Below are 25,108 nucleotides of genomic sequence, written 5' to 3' on the forward strand. Positions count from 1 at the left end.
AAAAAAAAAAAAAAATGCGGAATAGAAATAACTGGAGCCTGAGAATTATTTTTCTTCGTGAGGGGTTGAGTGGTGGAGCCGAGGGTGATGAGGGCAGTGGCGCCTTTAAGAGGCGGGGGAAGAGGCGTTGCTAGGAGACGGGTGCCACGGCGGCCATTTCCCCGCGGGGCTGCGGGAGATGGCGGCGGAGGGGGCGGGTCCCGGGGGAGGGGCTCTCGTGTGGGCGGGGATTGGGTAGGTCACGCCCCTTAATGGGGCGGGGATTTGGTGGGGGCGGGGCCTCGTGCTGTCCCCACGTGGAGGGGGGTGGGTGCCGGTCCGGGGCTGGGGGCTCCCCGTGTTGGGGCTCCCCGTGTTGGGGCTCCCCGTGTTGGGGCTCCCCGTGTTGGGGCTCCTCTCGCAGCCTGCCTGCCCACCGCGTCCCCCTTGGGCGCTGGCCGAAGCGGCGGGTTTGTCCCGGGCGGAACGTGGCCCTGCAGTGGGGCTGCGGGGGGACACGCCGTGGGCTGGAGCCGCAGGCTGACCTGGAGAGCGCCAGAGCAGCCTGCTGCAGGAAGGGGCCGGTGCACGACGAGGCCCCGGAGCAGGACCGGACCCCGGGGCCGCTCCCACGTGGACCAAGGCTGCGCGAGCGGAGCGCCCGCGGGGCCAGCCCGGGCAGCTGCCCCGGCCCTGGGAGCGCCCGGCACGCACGGGCTATCCAAGTGCTTGGGATTTTTACTTTGGATGTTTYGGATGTCCAGTGTAGCTCAGGCACAGCCAACTCGGGCTTCTATTCCCTACTGTTCTGGCGTCGCAACATGTAGCCACAGGTTGGGAGAGGCGCGTTYGCCGACTGCCTTCGTCTTCCTCTTTGTTGCCTCCGTTCCGGGCTTGACAGCATTAAGAGTAAAGCACTTGCGGCACTGACACAGAAAGACGAGTTAATAAGCAAATGCAACAGTAAGTCTGCCAGGCTGGCTCAAGTACAGATGTAAATCAGGGTTTAAATCGGGATTAGCGAGTCTGGCGCTCTGATTTAACTGCGTGCTGCCAAGAGAGGGGCCCGTGTAGGCGCCTTCCCTAGCCGCCCTCCAGCAGTCGGGTGGGTTGCACGTGGGCTCGTCCCACTGCACGTGGGATGGCCAGGTGCCTCCCGTGGCAGTGCGAGGGGGGACGTGGACCCTTCCCTCCGTTGGTTCCTGCTGCTCCCCTCGGCACCCTGCCACGTGCTTCATGTGGGGCTCTGAGCAGTCAGGCTAGGAGGCAGAAACTCGTGTGTGAAGCAGTTCAGGACAACATGCGAACTGCAGGATAGAGCAGGCATCACGTGCAGGGTTGGTCTCTGCTCAAAGCCAAGGCGAATGAGTGCACAGCCTTTCCTGACCATTCTGCTGCAGTTTTCCAGGTTGTTGCCCTAAAATCCTTGAACCTTAGTGGCTTGTAGGAGCATGGGCTACACAGATGAGACCCCAAGGATCTCGGCCTTGGCTTTTCCTCTCTTTTTGCTATAGAAATAAAAAGCCACGTCATACAGCAGGCGGATGTGCTGAAGGACAAGGAGAAGGAGATCCAGGCGCTGCAGCACTGCGTCGCCCGGCAGACACAGACGCTCCAGTGTGTATGGTGCCCACGGGCTGTCGGCAGCCTCGCTGCAGATGGCTGTACTGGCAGGAAGACCTATTTTCCCCTTAGCATGGGCCTGTGGGCAAGGAAGGAGCCCTGGGCTCTGCCRGGCCAGGCAGTCTGTGTCCCCTCTCCATCCGTGCCAAGTAGGTGCCCGGGAAGGAGATGGAAACCGAGCGTGCACGGTGCTTTCCAGCCACCTACCAGCCTCCGGTGTTTTCTTGCCACTGGTTGCACCTATTTAAACTGTTACTGCTTCGTTTTTGKCAGGAACCAAGTGTCTGGGTTAAAGATACAGAAGCAGCAAGAATTGTACATAGCTCGAGTGCTGGCAAAGAAGCAGGGGAAAGTTTTCAAGCGAGGAAGACACCAGAAGTTCCCCTAAATCTACTGAGCGTGCAAAGCACACACCCGCAGCCTGGACCCTTTAGCTGCAGCTAACAGCACAAGGACCTTTCCCCTCGCCCGGTCAGCCCAGCARTGTTGGAACAGCCTCATGCTCCATGCTGTGCAGACCGGCAGTTACATTCTGGAGCATCCTGGAGGCTCCTGTTCCTGGGTGTCCTCTCCAGCTGTGTTGCATCCCATGGCACCTCGTCCGCAAAGACAGTTCATTCATTTCACCTGTGCTCTGCAGTTTGCTCCCTTGCGCCACTTCCTTGCCCTTAGGAGTGCTACCCCCCGATGTACTGGAGCTATTCAGCAAGGTACATGCCCTCCCTGCACCCTGAGGAGGCTGAAGGCCACCCGTGGTGCTGCCTGCCCGCCCAAGGACCTGACGCCACAACTCCTTCACGCTGCTGCCATGACCCGCCATGAGAGAGTCCCCAGCATCAAGCGCAGATCAGTGCCCCGGGCAGCCTTGGTGCTGCCAGGTTAGGCCTGAGCTGGCTCGGGACACTTGGGTGTCCAGGGTTACAGACAGGTTGGTTGGGTGCAGGCACCCGGGCTGGCTTAGCCGGCCGGGCTGGCCACACGGGGCCGGGGCAGCGAGCGAGACGCTCACACTGGCTCCGCTCCGCAGCCTGCGGCTTTACCTCGCTGCAGAGCGGCACCCGCTCCCCGCTGCAGGACGCGGCGGCGCAGGCGGCCGGCCCGCTGCCCCTGGCTCCGTGCCGAGGCCGGCGCGCGGTGACTCAGCAGGCGCCCGCCCGGCCCGCTGCACCCGGGCGTGCAGGGGCCGGTCCCGCAGGCCGGCAATGCCCCGCTCAGCAACGCTGCATGAGGGCACCGGGCGGCTGCTCCGCCAGCCCTGCCGCCGCAGCCGGCGCTGCACGAGGGCCCCGCGCCGCTCCACAAAGCACCAGGAGTGCTCGGCACCACGAATGGCACTGGAGGGGTTAAACAGCAGGGCCGCTCTGGAGAAGCAGCTTTTCGTGCCTTTCTTTTCCTCGCCAAGGTTTAAATTTAGTCTCTGTGTGAACCCAAACGACTTGGGCATCAAGTTGCGCTGGGGCTGGCAGCTCCACGCAGCACCTGCTGCTGATCCTCCGGTGCCTCCCGCTTCAAAAAATCCCTCCGGAGGCAGGCGGGGAGCGGCAGCGACAGCCCTCGGAGGCTGCTGGCGGTGCCGGGACCCTTGTGTGGGGCTCGGTGCACCGGCTGCTTGCTTTGGRGCTCCGAAAAAGGGGCAAATCATAAGCACCCTTCTCTCCGCTACCACGAGACCTGGAGGTGTTGGATGCCCGGTTTGCTCTCAAGCCTTAAAATCCACTCCTGGCCGCTGGCTGTTGAGTTTTGGTGCGGCCTTGGGTGGCTGCAGCGAGGGGCCAGGTATCGCTTGGGGGCAGCTGGAGGATGGAGAGATCCGTCGGCACAGCCAGGCGGGCGGAAGCGGCCGTGGGGATAGAGCAGGAGCGAGGGCATCCCCAGGGTGGGTTCCCTCGGGGCCGGGGCACAGCAGGGCCGGGGCAGCCCCTGCAGGGGCGAGCGTGGGGTCTCTGCAGGCCCCGGGCTCCCAGCCGCGCTGTGGGGCTGGGGGCGCCCCTGGCCGGCAGGTTGGGGGCTGCGCGGCAGGGTGCTTGGCAGCTCTGCGCTGCGGGGCTGGCGCTGGCCGGGGCGCATGTGATCGCAGGCTCGCGCCGGGGATGACTGCATTAAGCCGTGGTGACGGGGAGGAAGCCAGAAGGTCAGGACGGCCGGCGGCGGGCGCGAGCGGCTCCGCGCACTGCCGCAGGGTCCCCCCACACGGCCAGCCCCACGTGGCGCCTGCACCCGCCCCAGCCACCAACATGATTCCCTGCGGGACGAGCAAGGCGGGCACGCTCGCCGGCACCAGCCAGGCTGCCGAGCTCCCCGTCGGTGACAGTGAGGGCATCTGCGAGCGGCCCCGCTCCGCGGCCGAGGACAACGGCCACCTCTTCGGCCTCTCCAGGGACGACCTCCCCAAGAGCATGTCCGACTCCTCCATCTCCTCCTACCACTCTGCCCTGTGCTCCGAGGGCACAGAGACCTTCGGCGACTGCCTGGAGTTCCTGGAAGAGGAAGAGGAGGCCCCAGCAGCCCAGCCACCTTTGGAGGACCAGGGCTACCCCGTGGGCGCCGAGGGGCCGCCAGGCCGGGTCGGGGCAAGCGCAGAGCGCTGGGCTCCGGGCGGCAGCACCGCCAGCCCTGGTGGCGCTCCCAGTGGCGCAGGAGCTGCCGGCAGCCGCCCGCAGGAGGAGAGGACCCAACAGGTTCAGCTGTCAGTCACGGCTAAGAATAGTGCGGCGGTCGGGCACGGGGGCAGGATGGGTCCTGGCCGAGGGGAACGGCCGCCTGCTGCCTCGGACTCCTCGGATCAGCCGCCTCCATTCAGCGCGGAGGCGCCGGCGCTGATGTTCTGCGCCGCGCACAAAGCCAAGAAGGGCGGCCGGGCGGCTGGGGCCAGCAAGGCAGCGTGCGCCCCGCGCGGYGCCCTCAGCGACTCGGACGAGGCCGACAACGAGGTGCAGAAGCTCACGGCACGCTCCTTCCGGAGCCTCTCGGGCCCCCACGGCGGCTACCTCGACATGTACAGCTCCCACACCTCCTCCAGCCTCTCCAACTCGCTSTCGGAGGACGGCGGCACCGCAAAACGCTGGCCCACGGGCGGCGAGCCGCGGGGCGCCGCGCTCGCGCTCCACACCAGGCCCGCCCGGCCCTTCCTCGGCGTGGGACAGGCCCTGGACAAGGAGCTCGTGGGCAGCCTGCCGGGCAAGGAGCAGTTCGAGTGYGTTGATGTGGAGTTGGAGAGCAATGATGCTAAGAAGGGTCACTGCAAGAAAAGGACCGTCCCCAAGCGGCAGATCCAGCTCAAGAGGAAGGAGAGGAAGGAGGCAGGTTTCTTCCCCTGGGGTGACTGCTCAGCCCACCAGCCGCTGCCACCACCCCGCAAGGAGCCCCTGACGAAAGGCAGGGCCATCAGCGACGAGTTCAGGATCAACTACAAGCAGTTCATGAGGACCGCGTCGCTGGATGACACCTGCGACAAGACAAGGATGGCCTCCTGCCTGGTGAAAAACGTGCTGGCCAAAAAAATGCAGTACGAGCAAAGGATTAAGATGGAGCAGAAGGCCCTGCAGGGCAGCTCGACATCATCAGGGCCCTCATCCGTGGGCACCGACCTGGCGGGTGACTGCCTGGAGGGCAAGTCGAGCTCACTGTCCAAGTCAGACTGCAGCTACTCAGCCGAGGACGTGCAGGGCCATGTGGGCAGCCAAAGGCCTGTGCCCGTWGCCACCCGGCCCACCAAGGGGGTGGTGCTCAACGAGGAGACCAGGGAGAATGTCTGCAAGCTGAAGACCACTTTCAACGAGCTCAACGAGCGGATCAAGTACCAGGAGGTGATGCAGTGCCAGGCGCTGCTCGCCGAGCAGGCGCGGAGCAGGAGGAGGGAGGACTACCGGCGCGCGCGCGCCATGTTCGAACCGCCGCAGGATGACGGGAAGGCGCCCGATGCCCCGCCGAAATTTGAGAAGCCCCAAAAGCCATGGCCGAGCCTGCGGCAGCGAGCCATCCGGCCGAGCAAGCCCGAGGCGATCCCCTTCAAGCCCAAGGCCTTGAGCATCCCTGTGGCAGCCGCCCGGAGCCTCTTCACCTCCAGGACGCAGGAGGTGAAGCTGGTCCCACAGAGCCAGCAAGAGGAGAAGGCACCGCTCGAGGGCGGCTCTGTGGGACGTCCCATGGCAGGGGCACCCCGGGAGGCCCCTCCGGTTCCTCGMCGGCCCCCTGTCACCCGTCCCCTGGAGCGGACTCCCCAGCCTGGAAATAAGGGCAAGGGGCAGATCCCTCAGCCCCGGGACGTCCGCAAGCTGGTGAAGAACACCTACAGCCTCTGCTTCAAGCCGGCGGGCGCCGCGGCGTCGCCCGCCCCAGGCACGGGCACCGGTGGYGGCGGTGTGGGCTCCCCCACGGGCTCCCCCGCCGCAGCCTCCCCACTCTTCATACACTGCACCTCGGTGTGCCGCAAAGAGCCGGTGCCGATGATGAGCCGCGCTCGCCAGAAAAGCCCTCAGCAGGCGGARGACGGGGCAGTGCTGGCGGTTCCCGGCTGCGAGGCACGCGAGGCACGCACCACTGGCCCCACGAAGCCTCCTGAAAGGCAGCGCTCGGCAGCCAGGGACTCCCCAATGAGCATCACGAAGATCCAGTCGACGCGGCGGGTGGCCAGCGGGCAGGAGGGCCCGGCGGGGCGCGGCGCAGAGCCCGCCGTGCGCCAYGAGCGCAGCGAGCTCACCCTGCCGCCCGTGGCCAGGGCGGCGCCGCACATGGAGTCCCACCTGCACGTGCGGGTGAGCCCGCCGTCGACACAGGCGCCCAGCCCCGCGCAGGGGGGGCCCTGCCGCGATGGCCCCTCGGCTCCKGCTGCTCCTGCCTCCGTGGCGAGCAGTGCTGTGCTGCTCACCGAGAAGACTGTCCTCTTCCCACCTCCGGCAAGTGCCACAGAGGAAGCCACGGGGCACCATCACGCTGCAGCCTCAGCCAGAGCACCCAACCCACCATCGCAGCAGCCCAGCAGCAGCGAGGGCTTTTTGCGGCCACCTGGGGCCAGAGGGGTCCCTGAACTGGCACCACCCGCAGGGGTCAACCCACGTCYGCAAGCCACGCAACCAGCAGCAGCAAGCGGCCCGAAGCCGCCCGTGAACGAGCACCTCCTGAGCAGCACGGGGCCCCGGGAGGCCRAGAGGGAGAGGCCCGATGCGGTGAAGCCGCCAGGCGGCTGGGTGGCTGCCGCGGGGAGCAGCGTGTCTCCGGGCGGCGTGGGTGCTTCTGCCGCCTTCCAAGCCAGGGAGGCCAGTGAGGAGGCTGCGGTGCCCCAGGGTCCCTCTGCTGCCCCAGCGCCACTTGCTGGCAGGCTGCTGGACCACAGGGAGAACTGGGAGCATTTAACGAAGCAGACGGGAGCCAACGAACAGTATTTTACGGCTACCCCTGTGGAGAACACGAACTACTTAACAATCCCTGTGAAAGCCCCCAAATCCAGCCCAGCACCAAAGCTGCCTTCAGTCCCCAGCCCRGCCAGCGCAGTCTTTGGGACCCCCTTGGTCCCCAACCAAGCCAGCACGTCCTTCGGGCACCCATCAGCCTCTAGCCCGGCCAGCACCTCCTTTGGGACCACCATGGTCCCCAACACAGCCTGCACATCCTTCGGGATGCCCCTGGTCCCCAACCGAGCGAGCACATCCTTCGGGCACCCATCAGCCTCTAGCCTGGCCAGCACCTCCTTTGGGACCCCCTTGGTCCCCAGCACAGCCAGCACATCCTTCAGGACACCCCTGGTCCCCAACCGAGCGAGCACATCCTTTGGGCACCCATCAGCCTCTAGTCTGGCCAGCACATCCTTTGGGAGCCCCTTGGTTCCCAACACAGCCAGCACATCCTTTGGGACGCCCCTGGTCCCCACCCGAGCCAGCACGTCCTTTGGGTACCCATCAGCCTCTGGCCTGGCCAGCACCTCCTTTGGGAGCCCCTTGGCCCCCAACCCCTCCAGCATATCCTTTGGGTACCCACCAGCCTCCAAACCAACCAGCGCTTCTTTTGGATCTCCTATGGTCCCCAACCCCTCCAGCACAGTCTTTGGGGCTCCCTTGGTACCCAACCTACCCAGTACATCCTTTGGGGCTCCCTTGGCYGCAAACCCAGGCCCTGCTTCCCTTTGGCACCCATCAGTGTCCAACCCAGCAAGCTCTTCACCGGGATCTCCCTCGGTTCCTAAGGCAGCCAGGTCTCCATTGGTGGGTGGGGAAGCCCCACAGAGCCACCCCAGCCCTGAGCTGCCCCTGCCTCCTGCTTCGGAAGGCCAGGCCGCTGCAGAGCAGCTGGGCGCCCAGCCCCAGCTGYGCCTCGAGGACGCTGCCCACTTCCTAAGGAGGACTGACGGCACCTCGCCAAGCAGTAAGAGCACACCGAGCCCCACCAGGCCCTTCGCGCCCCACCAGCACCGCAAAATGCTCCTGGATCCTGACAGTGGCAAGTGCTACTACATGGAGCCGCCGAGGCAGCCCCAGCTGAAAACGCTCTATGATCCTGAGACGGGGCAGTACCTCGAGGTGCTCATCCCACCGGTGCCCTTGGCATCCCACGCTGGCCTCTACCAGGCTCCTCTGGTCATGACACCCGGCGTCTATGGGCCCCCCTACGTGCCCTACGCCGGCTTCTCTGGGCTGGCAGCACCCGCCGCTGTCTCCCCAGCGCACGCGGACCCACAGGGCCAGGCACCAGCGGCCGAAAACGCCTCCTTCGGCGCAGCCTTCAGCCCGGCTCCCAAGGGTGAGGGGCCCCCAGGCGCGGCCGGCCCCGACTGCAGCTACCTGGACAGCCTGTACTACATCCCCACGGGCATGCGGGCCAGCCCCGGCCCCGGGCCCGGCCCTGGCCAGCCTGCCGCCAGCAGCAGCCCAGGCGCGCCCGAGAAGGCGCCGCTGCTCCGCATGTGATGGCCGGTGCCTCTGCGATGGACGCGGCAACCGCGCGCAGGAGCCCCGGCGTTAACACCCAACCCCCCAGCCCGGCAGGTCAGTGTCTACCCCCGAGCTGCCATGGAGGGAGAAACCCTGTGCCCAAGGCTGGGTCTGCAGAGCACCCGAGGGGCAGGAGCYGCCGGCTGCACCTCACCCATCTCTCATAGGAATAGGAAAAAGGAAAAACAAAAGGTATTTTTTCCAATCTATTACAGCATGAGCAGCTGGCAGCCCCGAGGGTCCTGAGGCGTGGGCAGTTGGGCTATTGCCAGTGAAGGGGCCAGGATGCTGGGCACCCCCTTCCCTCCATAGAACCATCCCGTCCCCTGGGCGCCCTGCGCTGCACCCCCTGCCAAGGGCTCCCCAGTGTGACCCCTCCAAGGACACCCTCACTTGGCACCCATGGGCGGCCTGGCGCCGGGGCCAGGCAGGGGCTGGCCGGGCGCTGCTTGCTGCTTGTTCTTGCTCAGAGGTGCTGTAGCAGGAGGCATGTGGGTGGCTCACGGGGGAAAACACGCACGGGCATTTGGAAACGCTCCAGCAGGCTCAGCGCGGCAGGAGGCCCCGCAGGAGGGCAGGTGGAAAGCCCGTCCCAGGAGATGCAGCTCCCTTCCCCGCGCCGCTGCACGCGGCAGGGAAAGGCCGGTGCACAGGGCAATCCCAGAGCTCCCCGTGCAGCCCGGCAGCCCGTGCAGGGAGCCCCCGTGCAAAGCTGCGGGGGAGCTCGGCGCCTCCAGCTCCAGAAAGAGCCTCGCAGCACCAGGAGAGGGGAATACAGTTAGAAAGGAAGCAGCGGGCAGCGGTGCCGGGCCGCTGTCCGCTCGTGACGCCGAGGTTATGCTGGGTATGCGGCAGTGCGGCTGCATTGGCGCCTCAGCCACTGCCAGTGGCTGCGAACAAAGAGGCCTTTCTCTGCCACAGATAAAACTCATTTTTTTTTTTCTAAGCAATAAAAGTGATGAGATAATAACCTTGAAAGATGGTATTTGTTGTGTGTCTGCCAAGGAGGGAACAGGGCAGGGAGCAGGTGACCGTGTCCTGGGTTCCTTAGGGCACCCTGATTTCAGTATACTGAGCCCTGCAGCACCAACGCGTTGGCCCTGGGGGTGCCTGGGGCAGGGCCTGATCCAGCCATGCACGGAGGCAGGGACAGGCAGCAGGGGCAGGATGGCAGCAGGGGACGTTCCGCAGGGATGGCAGCAACGGCCCTGAGCTGCAGCCAGCTCCGCTTGAAACTGGCTCTCGCTGTGCCGGGGAGCAGCAGGGACGGGGGACGGGATGCAGGGCGACGGGCGCCCTGCGCGCAGCGAGGGAGCCTGGCAGGGATTTGGGCAGCACGAGCACACCAGTAGGAGTTGCAGGGTTGAATTAAACCCAAGCCCTTCCGGACAAGGAGCAGCTGGCCCAGGGTGCCCAAACACAGAGCGGCAGCCCCTGGTTTGCGGGGACTGCAGCGGGGCACCCTCGGGCCCGCACCTCGGGTGCGCAGGAGCAAAAACCCCTGGGGACAGTGGCCCTGGGCCCGCCGGGGAGGAGCGCGGGGCCGGATGCAGGTGCCACGGGGCTTTGTAGCCACAGCTATATATATATGTGAGCCCAGCCCYGCCGGCACTGTCGCGGGCTCCTGGCAGGCAGGATGCAGCCGCTGCTGGTGGCCTGCGTGGCCCTSGGCTTCCTCGCAGGGAGGAAGGCCGAGGAGTCATGCGGTGCCGCCCCRGCACCGGCCCGCTCGGCCTTCGCGCCGCGCCTCAGCGCCGAGGAGGCCCATTCGGCCCACATGCCCGAGCACCTGCGCTGCGACGCCTGCCGCGCCATCGCCTTCCAGGTGGGCTCCGCGGCGGCCTGGGGGGCCCCACGCACCCCCCAACACCAGGTCCTTGCGGCAGGGGCACCTGGCTGGGGACCGGGGCATGGGCAGCAGGGAGGTGCTGCCAGAGGCGTCCAACGGCCTCTGCTGAAGGGTAAAAACAGACGATGCAAAGTAGCGGTGCCTGCAGCTGCGGGGCCGCCCCGAAAGCCCTGGTGGCCTCGATGGCTCTCCATGGAGTCCTGTGAGCTCCCGGGCCTCCTGCGGTTCCTCCTGAGGCATCTTGCCGACTGTCGCCTCTCTCCTTCACGCCCAAGATCCAGGAGCACCTGGGCAAGGCGGAGGCCAAGCGGTCGCCGGGCAGGAAGGYGGGCGCCGAGCTGCGCGAGTCCGAGTACATGGAGGTGCTGGAGAAGAGCTGCACGCAGAGCTGGGACGGGTGAGTGGGCACCGGCGGCGCTGCGCGGCCCCACAGCCCTTGGGGGCCACAACGCCRCGTGTCTCCGCAGCTATGGCGTCATGGAGGTGGAGGGGGTGAAGCGCCTCACAGGGCCAGGGCTGCCCAACCAGGAGTCCGTGACAGTGATAATGTCCGGGGGCCCGTGGCCGGGCAGGTAAGCTGGGACAGGGGCGCGGGGCGGCGCAGCACGCGGCGCGGCRGCGCTGAGCCCTGCACGCGCCCCACAGGTTGCACAAGATGTGCCACGGCTACGTGGGCGAGCTGGGCGAGGAGCAGCTGTACCAGGCACACCGCCGCGGCGCCGCCGCGCTGCAGGAGCTGCTGTGCCACGGCACCAAGGGCGCCTGCACCGCGCTGCACCGCGCCGGCCACGCGGCGCCCGCCAAGGCGCCACAGAACGAGCTGTAGCCGCCGCTGTGCGGCCGGCCTGGAAAATAGAGATGTCCTTGTTCCTGCCATCAGTGTGCAGCTCTTTGGGGGTGGTGGGGCTCAGCGCCGCCCTSGGCAGGCCCTGGGGGATAGAGGGGCCAGCTGGCAAAGTGGGGATGCGTGATCATCCCGCAAGCCCCTCGCTCTGCCTTGGCCGTGTCCCCTCCACCCGTGTCCCTGCCTGGCCGTGAGGAGTCCCAGCACCATCACACGGCCTGAAGGGTATTTCCACAGCTGCCCTGGTGAAGGGGGCTTTCCCGCAACCCTACTCCACCCCGTGCTGGAGCACCCATCCCCGCGGGCACACACGCATAGCCGCAGCCCCGCTCCCTGCGTCCCACGTGGACACCGCGCTCCCCCATGCCAAGCACCAGGGTGCCCCTCTCCTCAGCGAGCGTGCCACCGCGCCTGCCAGGGTGGTTAATGCTTAATGCCCCGGCGACCTTTGGAGCTAGCCCCGGCGCTGCCGAGCGGGACGCGCGGGGCGGGCACGGGACGACACGCAGAACCGGGGCACCCCCGCAGCAGCGCTGGCACCGCAGCCCCCGCGGGCCCCGCAGTGGGGCCGCTGGGTGGGCTCAGCCCCTGGGCCCCATCACAGCGCAGGGAGCCCACGGGGACACCCCGAGCGCCGCCCGGCGACGGCCGCCCACCAGGTGATGCCAGGCCCAATTAAAGGAGTTAATAGATGATCCTCCTGAGAGGCAGAGCTCGCCCCGTTTCACAACCGGCAGCCAATGGCCGCGTTACAGATCGCCTCCCCGAACCATGGCCGAGGTGTTGACTAAAGTCCTCCAGGCGGCCATAAAAAGCGCTGTTCAGCCGCAGCCCCCGGCCGGGCCGCTCTGCCGGAGCATGGGCACCAGCTCGGGAGACCTGCCGCAGCCCCAGGTGAACCCGGCGCGTCCTGGCCCCGGCCTGGCCACGGTCACCACCCCGGCCGCTCCTCCCGCCCAGAGCCGGGGGCTGCGTTGGGAGGCCCCTCCGGCAGGGAGGGCGGAAAGCGGGAGGTCAGCCCCAAGTTACAGCCGCTTGTTAGTTGAAGCAGGGAGGTGTCTCTAGGGCAGCCAGTGCCCCCAGGCTCCTGGGCGCCGGTTTCAGCAGGGCCAGGGGCCCGTGGCACCTCCGGGGACATGGGAGCTGCCCGGTCTCGTGCCAGCCACCGGGAGCTGATGGGTGCACTGGGCGCCACGCACAGGCGGGGGGTGCTGCAGCAGAGCCCGGTTCCGAGCGCGCGCCTGGCACCACGCGGGCTCAGCTCCCGCCTCTCCCCGGCGCCAGAATGGGGACACGGCACCCACCGATGGCCCGGCCAGCCCCAGGCCTCCCCAAGCGAAGGAGGCAGCGGCAGCGCCTGGCCCCACCGGCCCGAAGAGTAAGAGCTTCGACATGATCTACAAGATTGAGGATGTGCCCCCCTGGTACCTCTGCATTTTGCTGGGCTTCCAGGTAAGGGGCCTGGAGGTGGCGCGGGGCAGCGCCCGGAGCAGCGTCCCCGCTGCCCCCCCTGAGCGGCGGCGCCGTCCCCGCGCAGCACTACCTGACCTGCTTCAGCGGCACCATTGCCGTGCCCTTCCTGCTGGCCGAGAGCCTGTGCGTGGGCAAGGACCAGTTCACTGTGAGCCAGCTCATCGGCACCATCTTCACCTGCGTGGGCATCACCACGCTGGTGCAGACCACCGTGGGCATCAGGTGGGGCCCCGCGGCAGGGATGCGGCGGGGGCCGGGCCAGGCCTGCCGCCAGCACAGCGCTTCCCCCTCGCCTGCCCAGGCTGCCCCTCTTCCAGGCGAGCGCCCTGGCCTTCCTCGTCCCCGCCAAGTCCATCCTGGCCCTGGAGAAGTGGAAGTGCCCGCCGGAGGGTAAGGCGGGCGGCGCGGCACGCGCGGCAGAACGGCGGCGCAGGGCATCGTCCTGTGCCGCGGTTAAGTGCCCCCTCGGGCCGCCCGGTCCCCAGAGCAGATCTACGGCAACTGGGCGCTGCCGCTGAACACCTCGCACATCTGGCAGCCGCGCATGAGGGAGGTAGGGCCCTGTTGGAGCGCGCGGGGACACGCAGGGCGCCCTGGCCACCTCAGCGCCTCGCCTGTCACTCTCCGCCCGCCAGATCCAAGGGGCCATCATCGTATCCAGCCTGGTGGAGGTGGTCATCGGGCTGCTGGGGCTGCCCGGCGCGCTGCTCAGCTACATCGGGCCGCTCACCGTCACCCCCACCGTGTCGCTCATCGGCCTCTCCGTCTTCCACGCGGCCGGCGAGCGGGCAGGATCGCACTGGGGCATCGCGGCGCTGTACGCGGGGCTCTGCCGGGTGGGCCGGGGGCACGAACCTCCAGAACCTCCCCGACAAAAAAGTGGATGGTGGGAAATCGGGGGGAGGCACCGCAGCAAATGTAGCATGGAGCCCAAGGCGGGTGGCGGGCACAAGGGCTCCCCACGCCCCGACCCGGCGGGAGATGAGCCCATTGCCTCAGTGCAGGCGTGTTGGAGCATGTCCCAGTGCTGCTGGAGCAACCAGCGCAAACACCTTTGTTTCCGGCTGCTCCGAATGGCTCTTGCAGTTTTTTAACCCTTTTTCCCTTGTGCCAACACTGCAGCTTGCCAGGTAGAGCTTGCCAAGAGAGAGACACTAAAATAAGCATGGAAGGGAGCATGGCTTTTCCTGCTGAAACTCTTTGCAGAGTCTGACTCTGGATCTAGCACAATCCCAGTCCCTTCACTGAGACATCGAGGGCGCCACGTCCTGCTCCGCTGCGCTCGCCGTGGAGGTGGCTCCTGAGCAGCCCTCAGCGAGCTCGTCTCTCCCCAGGACCATCTTTCTGATCGTGCTGTTTGCCCAGTACCTGCGGAACATCACACTGCGCCTGCCCGGCTACCGCTGGGGCCGAGGCTTCGTCCTCTTCCGCGTGCAGATCTTCAAGATGTTCCCGGTAGGAGCTGCCCTGGCTGGGGTCTCCGCTGCTTGGCGGTGCCCCAGGCACCCAGGCACGTCGTGTCCTAGGGCCGGGCGCTGGCGGCGGGGCGGCCGCTGCGGGGCCGCTCAGCCCCGCGCGCTCCCTGCAGATCATCCTGGCCATCATGGTGGTGTGGCTGCTGTGCTACCTGCTGACGCGGGCCGACGTCTTCCCCAGCCGGCCCGACGCGTACGGCTACAAGGCGCGCACGGACGCGCGGGGCGAGATCCTCTCCGTGGCACCCTGGTTCCGCGTGCCCTACCCGTGTGAGTGGCCGCCCTGGGCGCCCTGCGCTCCCGGTGGTGCCAGGCGCTGCTCGAGGACGCGGGGAACCTCAGCCTGCCGCAGCACCCATGGGCGCCCCGCGGCCGCTCACGCCTGCTCTGCTCCCCTGGCAGGTCAGTGGGGCCTGCCCACAGTGACGGCCGCAGCCGTGCTGGGCATGTTCAGCGCCACGCTGGCGGGCATCATCGAGTCCATCGGGGACTACTACTCSTGCGCGCGCCTGGCGGGTGCGCCGGCCCCTCCTGTGCACGCCATCAACAGGTGGGTCCCCAGGCCGGGCTGTGCGGGCCCAGCGTGTRCAGCTGCCCGCAAGGTAGCTGGCCCCAGTGGTGGCCCCAGTGTCCGTGGCTACCCGCCCACCAGTCCAGCGCCATGGATAACACGGGCACGGCCCGTGAGTTCAATCCACTTTCCAGGGGTATTTTCACGGAAGGGATCTCCTGCATCATAGCCGGGCTGCTGGGAACGGGCAACGGCTCCACTTCCTCCAGCCCCAACATTGGCGTGCTGGGCATCACGAAGGTACCATCGGGCCCCAGCAGCCGCATTCCCCGGGGAGCCCCCAGGCACCCATTCAGAGCCCCCAGGGCAGGGGCCACTTCCCACTCGGCCCTTGGCTACACTCGGCCGTCCGCCCCGGCAGACGCAGTTCTCCCAGTGCTGCCCCTTCCTGCTGCTCCTCTACCTCAGTAGTCAGGGGGGTTTAGGGCCTTTCTCACGCAGAGCAGCGAGGGGCTCGGCCAGGGGCTGTCCCACACGCTGAGGGGACAGTGCACACCAAGCGTCCCAAGCCCCCACGTTCACTCTGCACGAGATGCTTGTTTGGAAACCCGAGGATCTGCTTGGAAAGCCAGGACGGCTGCCGCTGTGAAGGGTGGACGGCCACAGGCCRGCCCACCTAGCCTCACTGCCCGTCCCGCCGTGCAGGTGGGGAGCAGAAGAGTGATCCAGTACGGCGCGGGCATCATGCTCRTCCTGGGAACCATCGGCAAGTTCACGGCGCTCTTTGCCGCGCTCCCAGACCCCATCCTCGGAGGGATGTTCTGCACGTTGTTCGGTAACCGCTCGCAGGCGCCATCCGCCCGTAAACCCCAACAGCCTCCAGACCCCGGGCTCGCAGGGCCCTTTGTCCCGGGCCGCTGTGGGGCTCAACCTGCCCTCCTTGCAGGCATGATCACGGCCGTCGGCCTCTCCAACCTGCAGTTCGTTGACATGAACTCCTCCCGCAACCTCTTCGTCCTGGGCTTTGCCATGTTTTTTGGGCTGACGCTGCCCAACTACTTGGATTCCAACCCCAACGCCATTAAGACAGGTACTCCGAGCGTGTTTCACGCTCTCAGTTGCCACTGCAGGAATCACCCCCTCTAGCAAATTCTTGGCTTGCTAATGTTTAGCGAGAGAGGAAAGCAGATCTCTCAGGCACTATGAGAGCACCCGGGGTGAGCAGTGATTAATAAGGCACATCTTGATCATGCTACACCTAGGAATAACACAGCTTCCATGGGAGCTCCGTGGGGACTGAAGGCTCTTGCCAGCCCATAGCAGATCGAAGCCCTCGCTAGGTGGTTTCTGTCTGCAGCTGGCGACTTCCCCGCCTTTTGACACCCGCCTTGAGCAGCCCTGGCCACCTCAGCGAGGGCCATGCTGGCTGAAGGACACTTGTCCGAACGTTTATAAAGCAGAAGGGGGGTTAAAGCGGGACAGCGGTCCCAGGGTAAGGGAATGACTGATACCAGGGACAAGGAAGATGGTGCAGGTAGATGACGACATTGCTAAAGATGAGACCATTTGAGTGGCCTGGCATTAAAGATGAGCGCAAGGTGAGGGCCCTGCAGCGCCCACGAGATGCAGCGCGGAGTGGCAGCCCCGCGTCCCCAGCACCCCGGGGCTCTCRGCTCCTTTTTGGGCTCCTTTCCTGCTCCTCAGTCAATGCCCTGTCTGAACCCTCGCAGGTGTCCCCGAACTGGACCAAATATTCACAGTGCTCTTAACGACAGAGATGTTTGTTGGGGGGACCATCGCCTTCATCCTGGACAACACCATCCCAGGTAAACTTCCCGGAGCCACGGGGAGAAAAACAGAGGGTTTTACCCAGATCTGCTCCCTCCTAGGGGGCTTGGAGCGGCTCTGTGTGTCATTCTTTAAACGCAGCCAGAGACCACTGCGAGGCTGCAGGCGCCTTTGGGTTAGCAAAACCCCCCAGGGAGACCCCGTGGTGCTGCTGCAGCAGCTGCAAGGGCAGGTTTCCAGAGAGCAGCCTGCCGAGCAGAGCCTGGTGAGCGACCGCACGCTGCTCCGGGCCCGCACTGAGCGGAGTGGCACTGTTGGCTGCGCTGCCTAACAGATCTCCGTGAGCACAGCGGGTGGCCGAGCAAGTTGCTTGAGCCGACGCGGCGACGGATTCTTTCCATCCTTCTAAGGAAGGCACCGTGTTTATCAGCGCTGGCTGCCGAGGCTGCTCGGCCCCYGCAGCCTGGCCAACACCGGCATCCGCGCTGGGAGATTCCCGCTCCGCAGTCATGGCCCTGGAAGGGACTCGTGGTGCAGCCCGCACCTCACAGCTCCCCAGGGCGCCGTTTCGCTGCCCCTGTGCCAGCCGAGCTGCATCTCCCCTTGCAGGGACCCAGGAGGAGCGGGGCCTGGTGCAGTGGAAGGCCGGAGCGCACTCGGACAGCTCGACCGCGGCCAGCTTGAAGAGCTACGACTTCCCCTTCGGAATGAGCGCCGTGCGGAGCAGCCGCTGGCTGCACTACGTGCCCATTTGCCCCGTGTTCCGAGGCTTTCCCGGGAGACCCAGGCGCGGACAGGAATCCGCTGGCAACGCGTGTGGCCCCGCGGACGCCCCCTCCGTGTGCACCAAGGTGTGAAGGGCGGGCGGGACGGGCGCCGGTGGCCTCGCTCCTCCGCTCTGCCCGCGCTGCCTGAGCAAGGCCGGGGTAGGGAAGTCGCTCGGCAGAGAGGGGCCGGCGTCGAGCTGCCCCCTGCCGCCTCCGCGCAGCTTCGCTGCAGGGCTTCCAGGAGCCACCAAGCCCAAAGCCAAGGCTGCTCCTGCTCCTCTCCAAGCCTAGGCACTTTCGGGAGCATCATTAGCCTGTTTTTAACCTAAGAACGGGGGCACAAACCCCGCCCTGCAACACCCACGAGCAGCAGCACTCCCCAGGTACCAGCTTCTGAATAAGGCCCACTGTAATTTAAATAACTCCACCTTCAACCGGTCCTGGAGTCGTTCAAAGCTTTGATGAAACCTGTAGCTCTAGTCAGAGCGGGCCAGAACGCGCAAGGGCGCAAGCACCAGCCAGAACAACCAACAGCCACCCAGGGCCACGATGTCCACGCAACACTCTCGACTTCCGCAAGGTTCCTCTGTGGGTTTGAGCTGGCCCTGCGCAGAGCCCCGTGCTCAGATCCAGCAGTGGGATGTCTACTTTAAGCTTATGCATTTCAAACAAATAAATAAATAAATAGCCTTTTTGCCACGTCTGTTCTGGGTGGTTTCTCCCAGCTTGGCTCCTCAGCCCCTCTGCGTTTCGGAAGGTTTTTGCTGCTGCGCTGCGGGGCTCCCCAGCGGGCTGCCAGGAGCAGCTCCAGTCTGCCCGGCCCTCGCTCAGCTCGCTGCCCCGCGAGCAGAACCAGGCGCCAATGCGGAGGCTCCCACTGCCCGGTTCTGCTGCCAGGACGCGGCTGGCAGCCTCGGCTCTGACTGCAGCRGGGGATCAGCCCCAGCAAGCGACTGCTCAGAGCACTTGGCAGAATAACCGCTCCCGTTTAAAATCTGTGCCCTACACCAGGCAGCTCTGCAGACGCGGCGCTCAGCACGTTCCCCTCTGCAAACCCCTCCGCGTCACACGCTGCACAGGACCGAAGTGCAGAAACGCGGCCGCTCGGCAGCGCCGCAGGTTGCCAGTCCCCCCCAGCCCATCCCGCCTGGGTTCAAACCTTCCAGCAGGTCAGTGTAAGGGCTGAGGCGGCAACAACTGCCAGGTAACCCTGGAGAGACCCCGCTGTGACTATGTACACTGGGTCCTTCCCGGTCTCTCTCCAAGCACCGAACATGGATCTCTCATTTTCCTGCATCTCACATGCAGCTTGTCCACAKCTCCCTGGAGTCCTGTGGGGTTTAGGCAGGGTCTAAGGCCTTCCAGGAGGAAAAGGCAGCAGCCGCAGCACGGGCTGAGGCTCCCCCACGCGCTGCCCGCGCTGGGCGTCATTCACCAGACAGCCACGAGTCAGTTCTACTATTATTTATTTTTTTAAATATTTTTGAAAAAATATAATTTTTTTACAATATTTTCAACTTAAACACTATTCACACTGAACACGTATGGCAGCTTAACCTACCCAAATATGAAGTTTAAGAAGCCAAAACTGTTCTAGCTTTATTAAAAGAAAAAAAAAACAAGTTGTTGTGCTGTAGACTACTGTGTAGTGATGATTAAACAAAGCAAGGGAAAAGCACCACTCAAATCACTAATGCTAGGGGTTCCTTGGTTAAATCCAGCTATATTAAAGATGTTTGCTAAAAGTTACATAGGCAGCGCTATGTATCTGGGTTCTTGGAAGAAATTGTGAGGAAACTCACATCTCCTTTAATACAATTAGGAAGTGAAACATTTCTAACATGATAACATACTGCAAAGAGAGGAAATTTCTTCCTTCCGATCGCTTGGATGTTAGTTCGGCAGCTGAGATCTAGGACTCTGTACAGGTCTGTAAAACTTCTGTTAAACCCAGGCCGCTTTTAAGCGGCAGGAGGGGTTTTTTTCTTTTCTTTTTTTTTTTTCCAAAGGGGAAAAATTAACATTAGTAACAATACTGATAGTTCAAAGGAAAGTTAGCTAATTTGCATAACAATCAGATAACCTTGCTTTCATTTTAAAGTTAAGGCATTATCAGGTGCAAACTAGCACCAGTTAACACATCTTTACCTAAAAAAAGAAAATATATAAAAAAAAGAACAGACCATCCTTAGCAAATTCCAAGTCCTATTAAAAAGACAGAGTCTGCAGAAGTTTTTTTATGTGGTACTTTTGTCTCAACTTGACTGGTGCTTCTTACCTCACTGTCTCCTTTGCAAAGAGCCAGGGTCCAATTATGTTTCCATTAAACTTTTGACAGATTTACTTAACAGTCTCAGCACTTTTATTGAGCATGCAAGACTAACAAAACTTTGGCAATGCATAAGTGTAACACAGTGACAAGAAGAGAGCTTTTACAATTAAATCTTCTAATACTGGCTTCACAGTGTGGAAATTGTGCTACATCCACCAAAAGAGGGCCCAGTCTACTCAAATATTTAGTACTTCACCCCAGGAACAAACTCCTTTGCGTTTGGATTCAGATTACTCTTGACCTAAGGAAGGGAAAAACACAAGTCCAGTTGAAGCATCATTTCCATCCTCCACTTTCAAGCTGACTGCATTTCTGGGTGGATACCACCAGTTTAACAGGCTTCTTTGCTAGCAGGTTCAGAATAGCAAGGGTTTCATGCACTGCCTCTCATTACAAACCCCACTCGATGCTAATATCCGGCCTAACTATCCAGCCTTCATTGGCACCACCTGGAGGTTCCGATCCAACGAGGATTCAGTGACTAAGAAGCAACAACATACACAAAAATCCAGCAGTTCTGGATTTTTGCTGGAAGCCCTTCCTGAAGCTGCACTGCCTGCTAAGCGTGTCCCAAGCAGGGGCTGGGGTTGATCTTGCTTATTTGAGCAAGGAGAGAATGGCTCAGAGAAGTTAGGCCACTTCTGGCCATTACAAAAAATACAACCCTCGTGTGTCGAGTTCTGCCCTGCTGCGAGTACCCTTTGCACCCAGTTGGCAGGCAGCTGCTCTCCAACCTTCTGCAGTTATTTTGGTAGCAGTTACAGGTGGGCAGGCAGCCATCTCCAAAATGAGCTATTTATTGTTAAGAAAGAAAAGGAGGATTAGGCTTTTATGTTCTTAACGAGGTTAGAAACTGCTTGCTGCYTTCACCTCCTTAAGCCTGGGAAAGYGGAGTCCTGCGCCTGATCTTTCACAGCAGTTATGTGAGTGTTTGGATTTTGTATCCCCAATAGCTCCATTGCTKGGTCTGCGAAGCAGAAGCGCCAAGACTGCCCTCTCCTTTGAGCTAGGCTTAGGGCTGAGCAGCTGTCAACCAGAACCAGGGACACAACGGCAGCATAGCTGGCTCCCTCTTCCTAGAATTCCCACAAGAAGATTTGCCATTGTTCCCATTATCCAGCTCAAATCTCAGAAGGCGATTTGTACCCACCCAGCAAGTGTAAGCATTGAAAGTTGTGGCCTTAAAGCTTTGCGGGGCTGGCACTGAGCTGCCCTCTGTGARGGCAGCCCTGCAAACAGGCCCAAACTCAAATTTACACCTAGGAAAGGTCCCGAGCAGCTAGAGCAAAACCAGGGCCCTGGTCGTGTCAGCTGAGGAAATGCACATGGCCAAACGCCCCGAATCTGCCCCTCCACCACAGCTGTGTGGGGTGAGAGGGGCTCTCCTGCCTATAGAGGGTTTTCTGGTGCCCCCACCAGAGGCAGGAAGCAGCCTCGCACAGGGAGAGCTGGTGAGCTTTAGAAAGAAGGTGAGAAACTCAATTTACCACCAGATCCTCCAGCGACGAGCTGTCACTGATAACAAGGTCRTTGAACTGGTCCTGGATTTGATCCATTGTTTGTGGGAGATCACGGGCTGGAATAAACCATTCGTGCTCCTCCTCTTCTTCCAGCATCTCTTGGAAACAGCGCTCAATGAATTCCTCTTCCCACAATTCCTCCTCAATCTGCACAAAGAGAAGAAACAATTTTATCAAAGCTGTGGAGAGGCCGTGCTCTTCTTTCAGGCGTTGTCTACCCAAGCAACTGCCTTTCCTGCACTAGGACTCCTGGTGTGACAACTGATTCAGCCAGAGGAAGATGAGCAGCTTTGATCCTTCCACGGGGAAAACATTGTCCCAAGAACTCTGGTAAGATGAGGATGGCAGGAGAACTCAGTCCTAGCTGCCTAGTCCACATACTTACTGTGGAGAACTTGTTCTAACGTTGGTTCCAAGTCCAACTATCATTTGTGTCACCTTGTCTGGCCCCAAACCAAACCTAGGTGAAGCATGAGGAAGGGATCCAGGGATGTGATCAACAGACAAACATCTCTCCTGGGCTGCGGATGACGCTTTCACACAGCAGGTTTCTCCTCAGAAAGTCTGTGTGAGCACAGGAGCCATTAACAACACCGACCCACAGGCCAGAGCAGCTGACGCAGCCCCGACGGGCACCGCAGAGCGCGGATGAAAGGCAGGTTGTGCAGCAAACGTGTTCGGAAAGGAGCTGATCCTGGCAGGTTTTCCATGCCCTGCGTCGCACAGAAACTTGAATAACTTGCCAGGCATAGGGGGAGGAGGGGGAAAAAAAAAAAAAAAAGAGACAGATGAAGTGCGTTTAGTTATGGGGAAAAAAACCATGTTGACTCTTCAAAAGTCAAACACGCTCTGGAATGGGAATAGAGCTACACACTTGAAATTATGTCAAAAAGAAAGGACTGGAGTTGAGGATTCCCATGCAATTCCGGCCCCCTATCCTCGAGGCCAGTGCAGTCACCAACTCCCTCGGTACTTCAGACACAGGGCGCCCAGCTCTGGGGGAACAGGGACTCGCTACCTTAGGCTTTAGTGACTGTGTGGACAATTCAGACCCTGCATGAAACAGGGCCTCATTTTTTTCAGGAAAACCAGTGCAAAGCAGCCCAGCGGGGGCAGAAAGTGCTCCAGTTTCCAGGCACCGCATCCAGCGCCGTCTATTTCCTGCACGTGGGGAAGGGGAACAGGGAGCACAGGCCCGAGCTGCCCGTACAGCTGCGCTCGTCCAAGCCCAGGTGTTCCCGTACACAGCCRCGCGCCCGCGGGCGTCTCCAATGGCAGCTCCTAAATAACAACTAATTACCCAAACGGCCTCGAATTCCTATTGCCACAGCGCACATTCTCCAGCTGAAGTTCTGACTTGTTCAGCTTCAGTGATACGCGCAGGAAAAGAGGGCAGGATCTCACGTGGCGTTTGCCTGCCTGGATAAAGGCCTTCTCCTCCCAGGCTCCCCTCCCTGCTCTCTGGAAATGGAGGCTGTACCTGATAAATACTTAATTCACTGCTCAACTCRCAGCTCACTCCCTGAGCACTGCACAGCCAGGCAGAGGAGAGTCCCTGAGGAGGAAGAAACCCACCAAACAGGAAAACAAAACACGGACAGACCATCCTGACACATCCACAGAAGAACAAACATCATGCAAGTAAACTGAATGTGAAGAACTTAAAGCTTTGCACCTTCTTGCACCCAATAAACACCTGTGAAGAGCGAGGAGAACTGCACTTCTTAAGCTCACATTTCYGAGCCTTCAGCACTGCGATGTTTTTGCGGGAATGAGAAAGCAGCAGAGCAACGGGATCAAGCAGTGATCACTAGGAAAAGGGGAATGGAAAGGGGGATCTCTCCAAATTCCACCAAAGGAAAAACTGCAGCCAGACACAGGATGAAACCAAAAGAAAAATTTCCCCTGCCAAAGAGCTTTAAAACTATTAAGCAACCCAAAGGGAACTGTCATTCAACAGCTATGTCCACCAACTCCCTTCCTAACAGCCCTGTTGATAAGTTCAGGTGCAAATGGGCCTTATCCCATTTAAAACCACCACACCTGGTACCCTTGCACAAGCTGAAAGGCCTAACATAGCTCAGTGCCCAAGCAAGATTTGAGCTTTCCAACACGTCACGTGTTAGAGCAGCCCACTATGCAGTTTTTATTTTGCCCTCCTGCACAAGTGTGGCATTAATGGATGTGGGAGACCTCCTAAAACTTCCAACMAATTTATAGAAATAATTTATAGGTAGAAAACCTATAAAGAGCCTTACTATAAAGATTCTGGGGGATATCTAAAAATCCCGTCTCTAACAGGTTCCCAGTCCTATACAATGTTTTTTAGGCCACAGCAGCTCTCCCTTAATCTAGGGAAAAAGACACAACCACAGCACATCTACATGGAGAAATAACTTGCCTGCCTGTTAAATTCCTCTTCGTTTTCCATCCACATGTACTCAGCAAAGGGATTGTCATCTTCGTGAGAATGACCGTTTATAATCACATCTTCATTGATGATGCTGGGGCTAGTACTGCTGCGACTTGGGTCTTTCATGGCTGCGTCTTCGATTAGAAATCTACAATTAAGAAATGCAGTAATTAAAAACAGGCAGATGCATTTGGCACCCTGCACAGAACCTGCCAAGCTGCACCCGAATTTCAGGCTCCAGGTGGGCTTAACACRGCCCTGACAGCGTAAGCAAAAACCAAAAAACAGTCCTGCTAATGAGCCAACCAGCATGGCAAAAACATCATATGCTCCTTTTTATTGTACACGGATTAGAGCAACTTCCCCAAATTAAACCTCAGCAAATCAGCATGAGCCAAGCAGTAAGGCTGATGAAAAGTGGCAGGAAAAAATAGGAGAGAGGCAGCTTGCCAATAGGAAGGGAGAATTTGAGGCAGCATTCAGGGAACAAAAGGCAAGTCTGCTTTCCAAATTTGTTCAAAACTCACCTGCATTTCAGCAAGCTTCCCTTGAAAAACAACCTGCCCTGTGTCCATACTGTTAGGGAGACAGCACGCGACACTCAGAGAGCAATTCCAAGGAAATACATGATTGGGAAAACTCCACTGCAGCTTTTGGACTCCCCAAGCTCAGCTGCAAGATCTCCTCTGTGACTGCGTGACCCGACTTGCCCAGCCAYTGCGCTGCTCAGAAACCCCGCGGGCGCGCGGAGGCTGCCGGGCCCCGTTCTGCACAGAGGCTGCACAGGTTTTGGAGCTGGTTCATTAGCAAAAGGCCCGTGACGGAGAAATTCAGATAGAGAGAAGCCCAGAAGGCAGCAGAGGGCTGGATGTGCCTCTCATGCCACCTCGTTCGTACGGGCTGATTCGCACACGGAGGGCACTCGACGCTTCTGCACGTCCATGGCACACRGCATCTACGTCCTGAGCTCGAGCAGCGAAGGTAGAGCTGGTAATAGGGCTTTCCTCCACCCAACACCACAAGAATGACTTGATTGTTGCCCATCTCTTTAGGAGAGCGGTTTAGGACGCGATAACCTCCAGCCGCCCAACTTTTGCTGGGCATCTACRAGGTCAGGTTTGTTCTGCAATGTTACCCGTTGCAATCGAGGGGAATTGCAAGTTTAGGATTGAAGACTGCTAAAAAATTGCAAYGAGGTAACACAGCAGTAAGTAAAAATACCTTGTCTCACACCTGATCAGCATTTTCCCTAGCACTCTCGTATGACAAAAAACAGTAAAAAAAGAAAAGATTATCAAAATACATCCTCCTTTATTACTTCAACACCAGAGCTTAACGTGCCCCTGTTCCTGTTTTCCCTTCATATTCCAGTATGTCCTGTTATCCATGGGATGAATTTAAGATTTGGTTCAATACATTGTCCTCGATAATGACAAGCCAGAGACCTGCTACATCCCGATGATCAATTAAGAAAAGCAGAGAAAAAGAAGAAAAGGAACCTTCCTAGGCTATTCCGTTTAAGATTTTTAATCAAAGGCAAAACCAAGCGCGGAAGCCAGTTCAACTCCCTAGGAAATACCACAAAGGAGATCAGAAACTAGAGTCCTGGAG

The 25,108-nt window shown here is 61.1% G+C and overlaps 4 protein-coding genes across 4 annotated transcripts; 3 read left to right on the forward strand and 1 right to left on the reverse strand.

The window, feature by feature from the left end:
- The first annotated feature begins 3,836 nt into the window (after positions 1-3,836).
- Positions 3,837-8,501, forward strand: PROB1 (proline rich basic protein 1). Its single transcript, XM_026035744.1, has 4 exons — positions 3,837-4,161; positions 4,243-4,694; positions 4,758-5,714; positions 5,769-8,501. Exons 1-4 carry the CDS (start codon positions 3,837-3,839, stop codon positions 8,499-8,501), a joined length of 4,467 nt encoding a protein of 1,488 aa, XP_025891529.1.
- Positions 8,502-10,161: 1,660 nt separating this feature from the next.
- MZB1 (marginal zone B and B1 cell specific protein) lies at positions 10,162-11,200 on the forward strand. The gene is made up of 4 exons (XM_026035763.1): positions 10,162-10,350; positions 10,650-10,771; positions 10,842-10,946; positions 11,020-11,200. The coding sequence occupies exons 1-4, from the start codon at positions 10,162-10,164 to the stop codon at positions 11,198-11,200; spliced, it is 597 nt and encodes a 198-aa protein (XP_025891548.1).
- A 1,335-nt stretch (positions 11,201-12,535) lies between these two features.
- Positions 12,536-17,322, forward strand: SLC23A1 (solute carrier family 23 member 1). The gene is made up of 13 exons (XM_026035745.1): positions 12,536-12,670; positions 12,756-12,913; positions 12,993-13,081; positions 13,177-13,244; positions 13,327-13,508; positions 14,026-14,146; positions 14,280-14,436; positions 14,569-14,716; positions 14,872-14,977; positions 15,383-15,512; positions 15,624-15,767; positions 16,408-16,503; positions 17,075-17,322. The coding sequence occupies exons 1-13, from the start codon at positions 12,611-12,613 to the stop codon at positions 17,320-17,322; spliced, it is 1,707 nt and encodes a 568-aa protein (XP_025891530.1). The 5' UTR covers positions 12,536-12,610.
- A 1,650-nt stretch (positions 17,323-18,972) lies between these two features.
- PAIP2 (poly(A) binding protein interacting protein 2) lies at positions 18,973-23,674 on the reverse strand. Its single transcript, XM_026035728.1, has 3 exons — positions 23,486-23,674; positions 21,052-21,231; positions 18,973-19,805 (listed from the first exon to the last, which is right to left on the reverse strand). The coding sequence occupies exons 1-3, from the start codon at positions 23,621-23,623 to the stop codon at positions 19,749-19,751; spliced, it is 375 nt and encodes a 124-aa protein (XP_025891513.1). The 5' UTR covers positions 23,624-23,674; the 3' UTR covers positions 18,973-19,748.
- Positions 23,675-25,108: the final 1,434 nt, after the last annotated feature.

The sequence above is a fragment of the Nothoprocta perdicaria genome, unplaced genomic scaffold, assembly GCF_003342845.1.
Source record: "Nothoprocta perdicaria isolate Ctin4 unplaced genomic scaffold, notPer1 scaffold_166, whole genome shotgun sequence".
Taxonomy (NCBI): domain Eukaryota; kingdom Metazoa; phylum Chordata; class Aves; order Tinamiformes; family Tinamidae; genus Nothoprocta; species Nothoprocta perdicaria.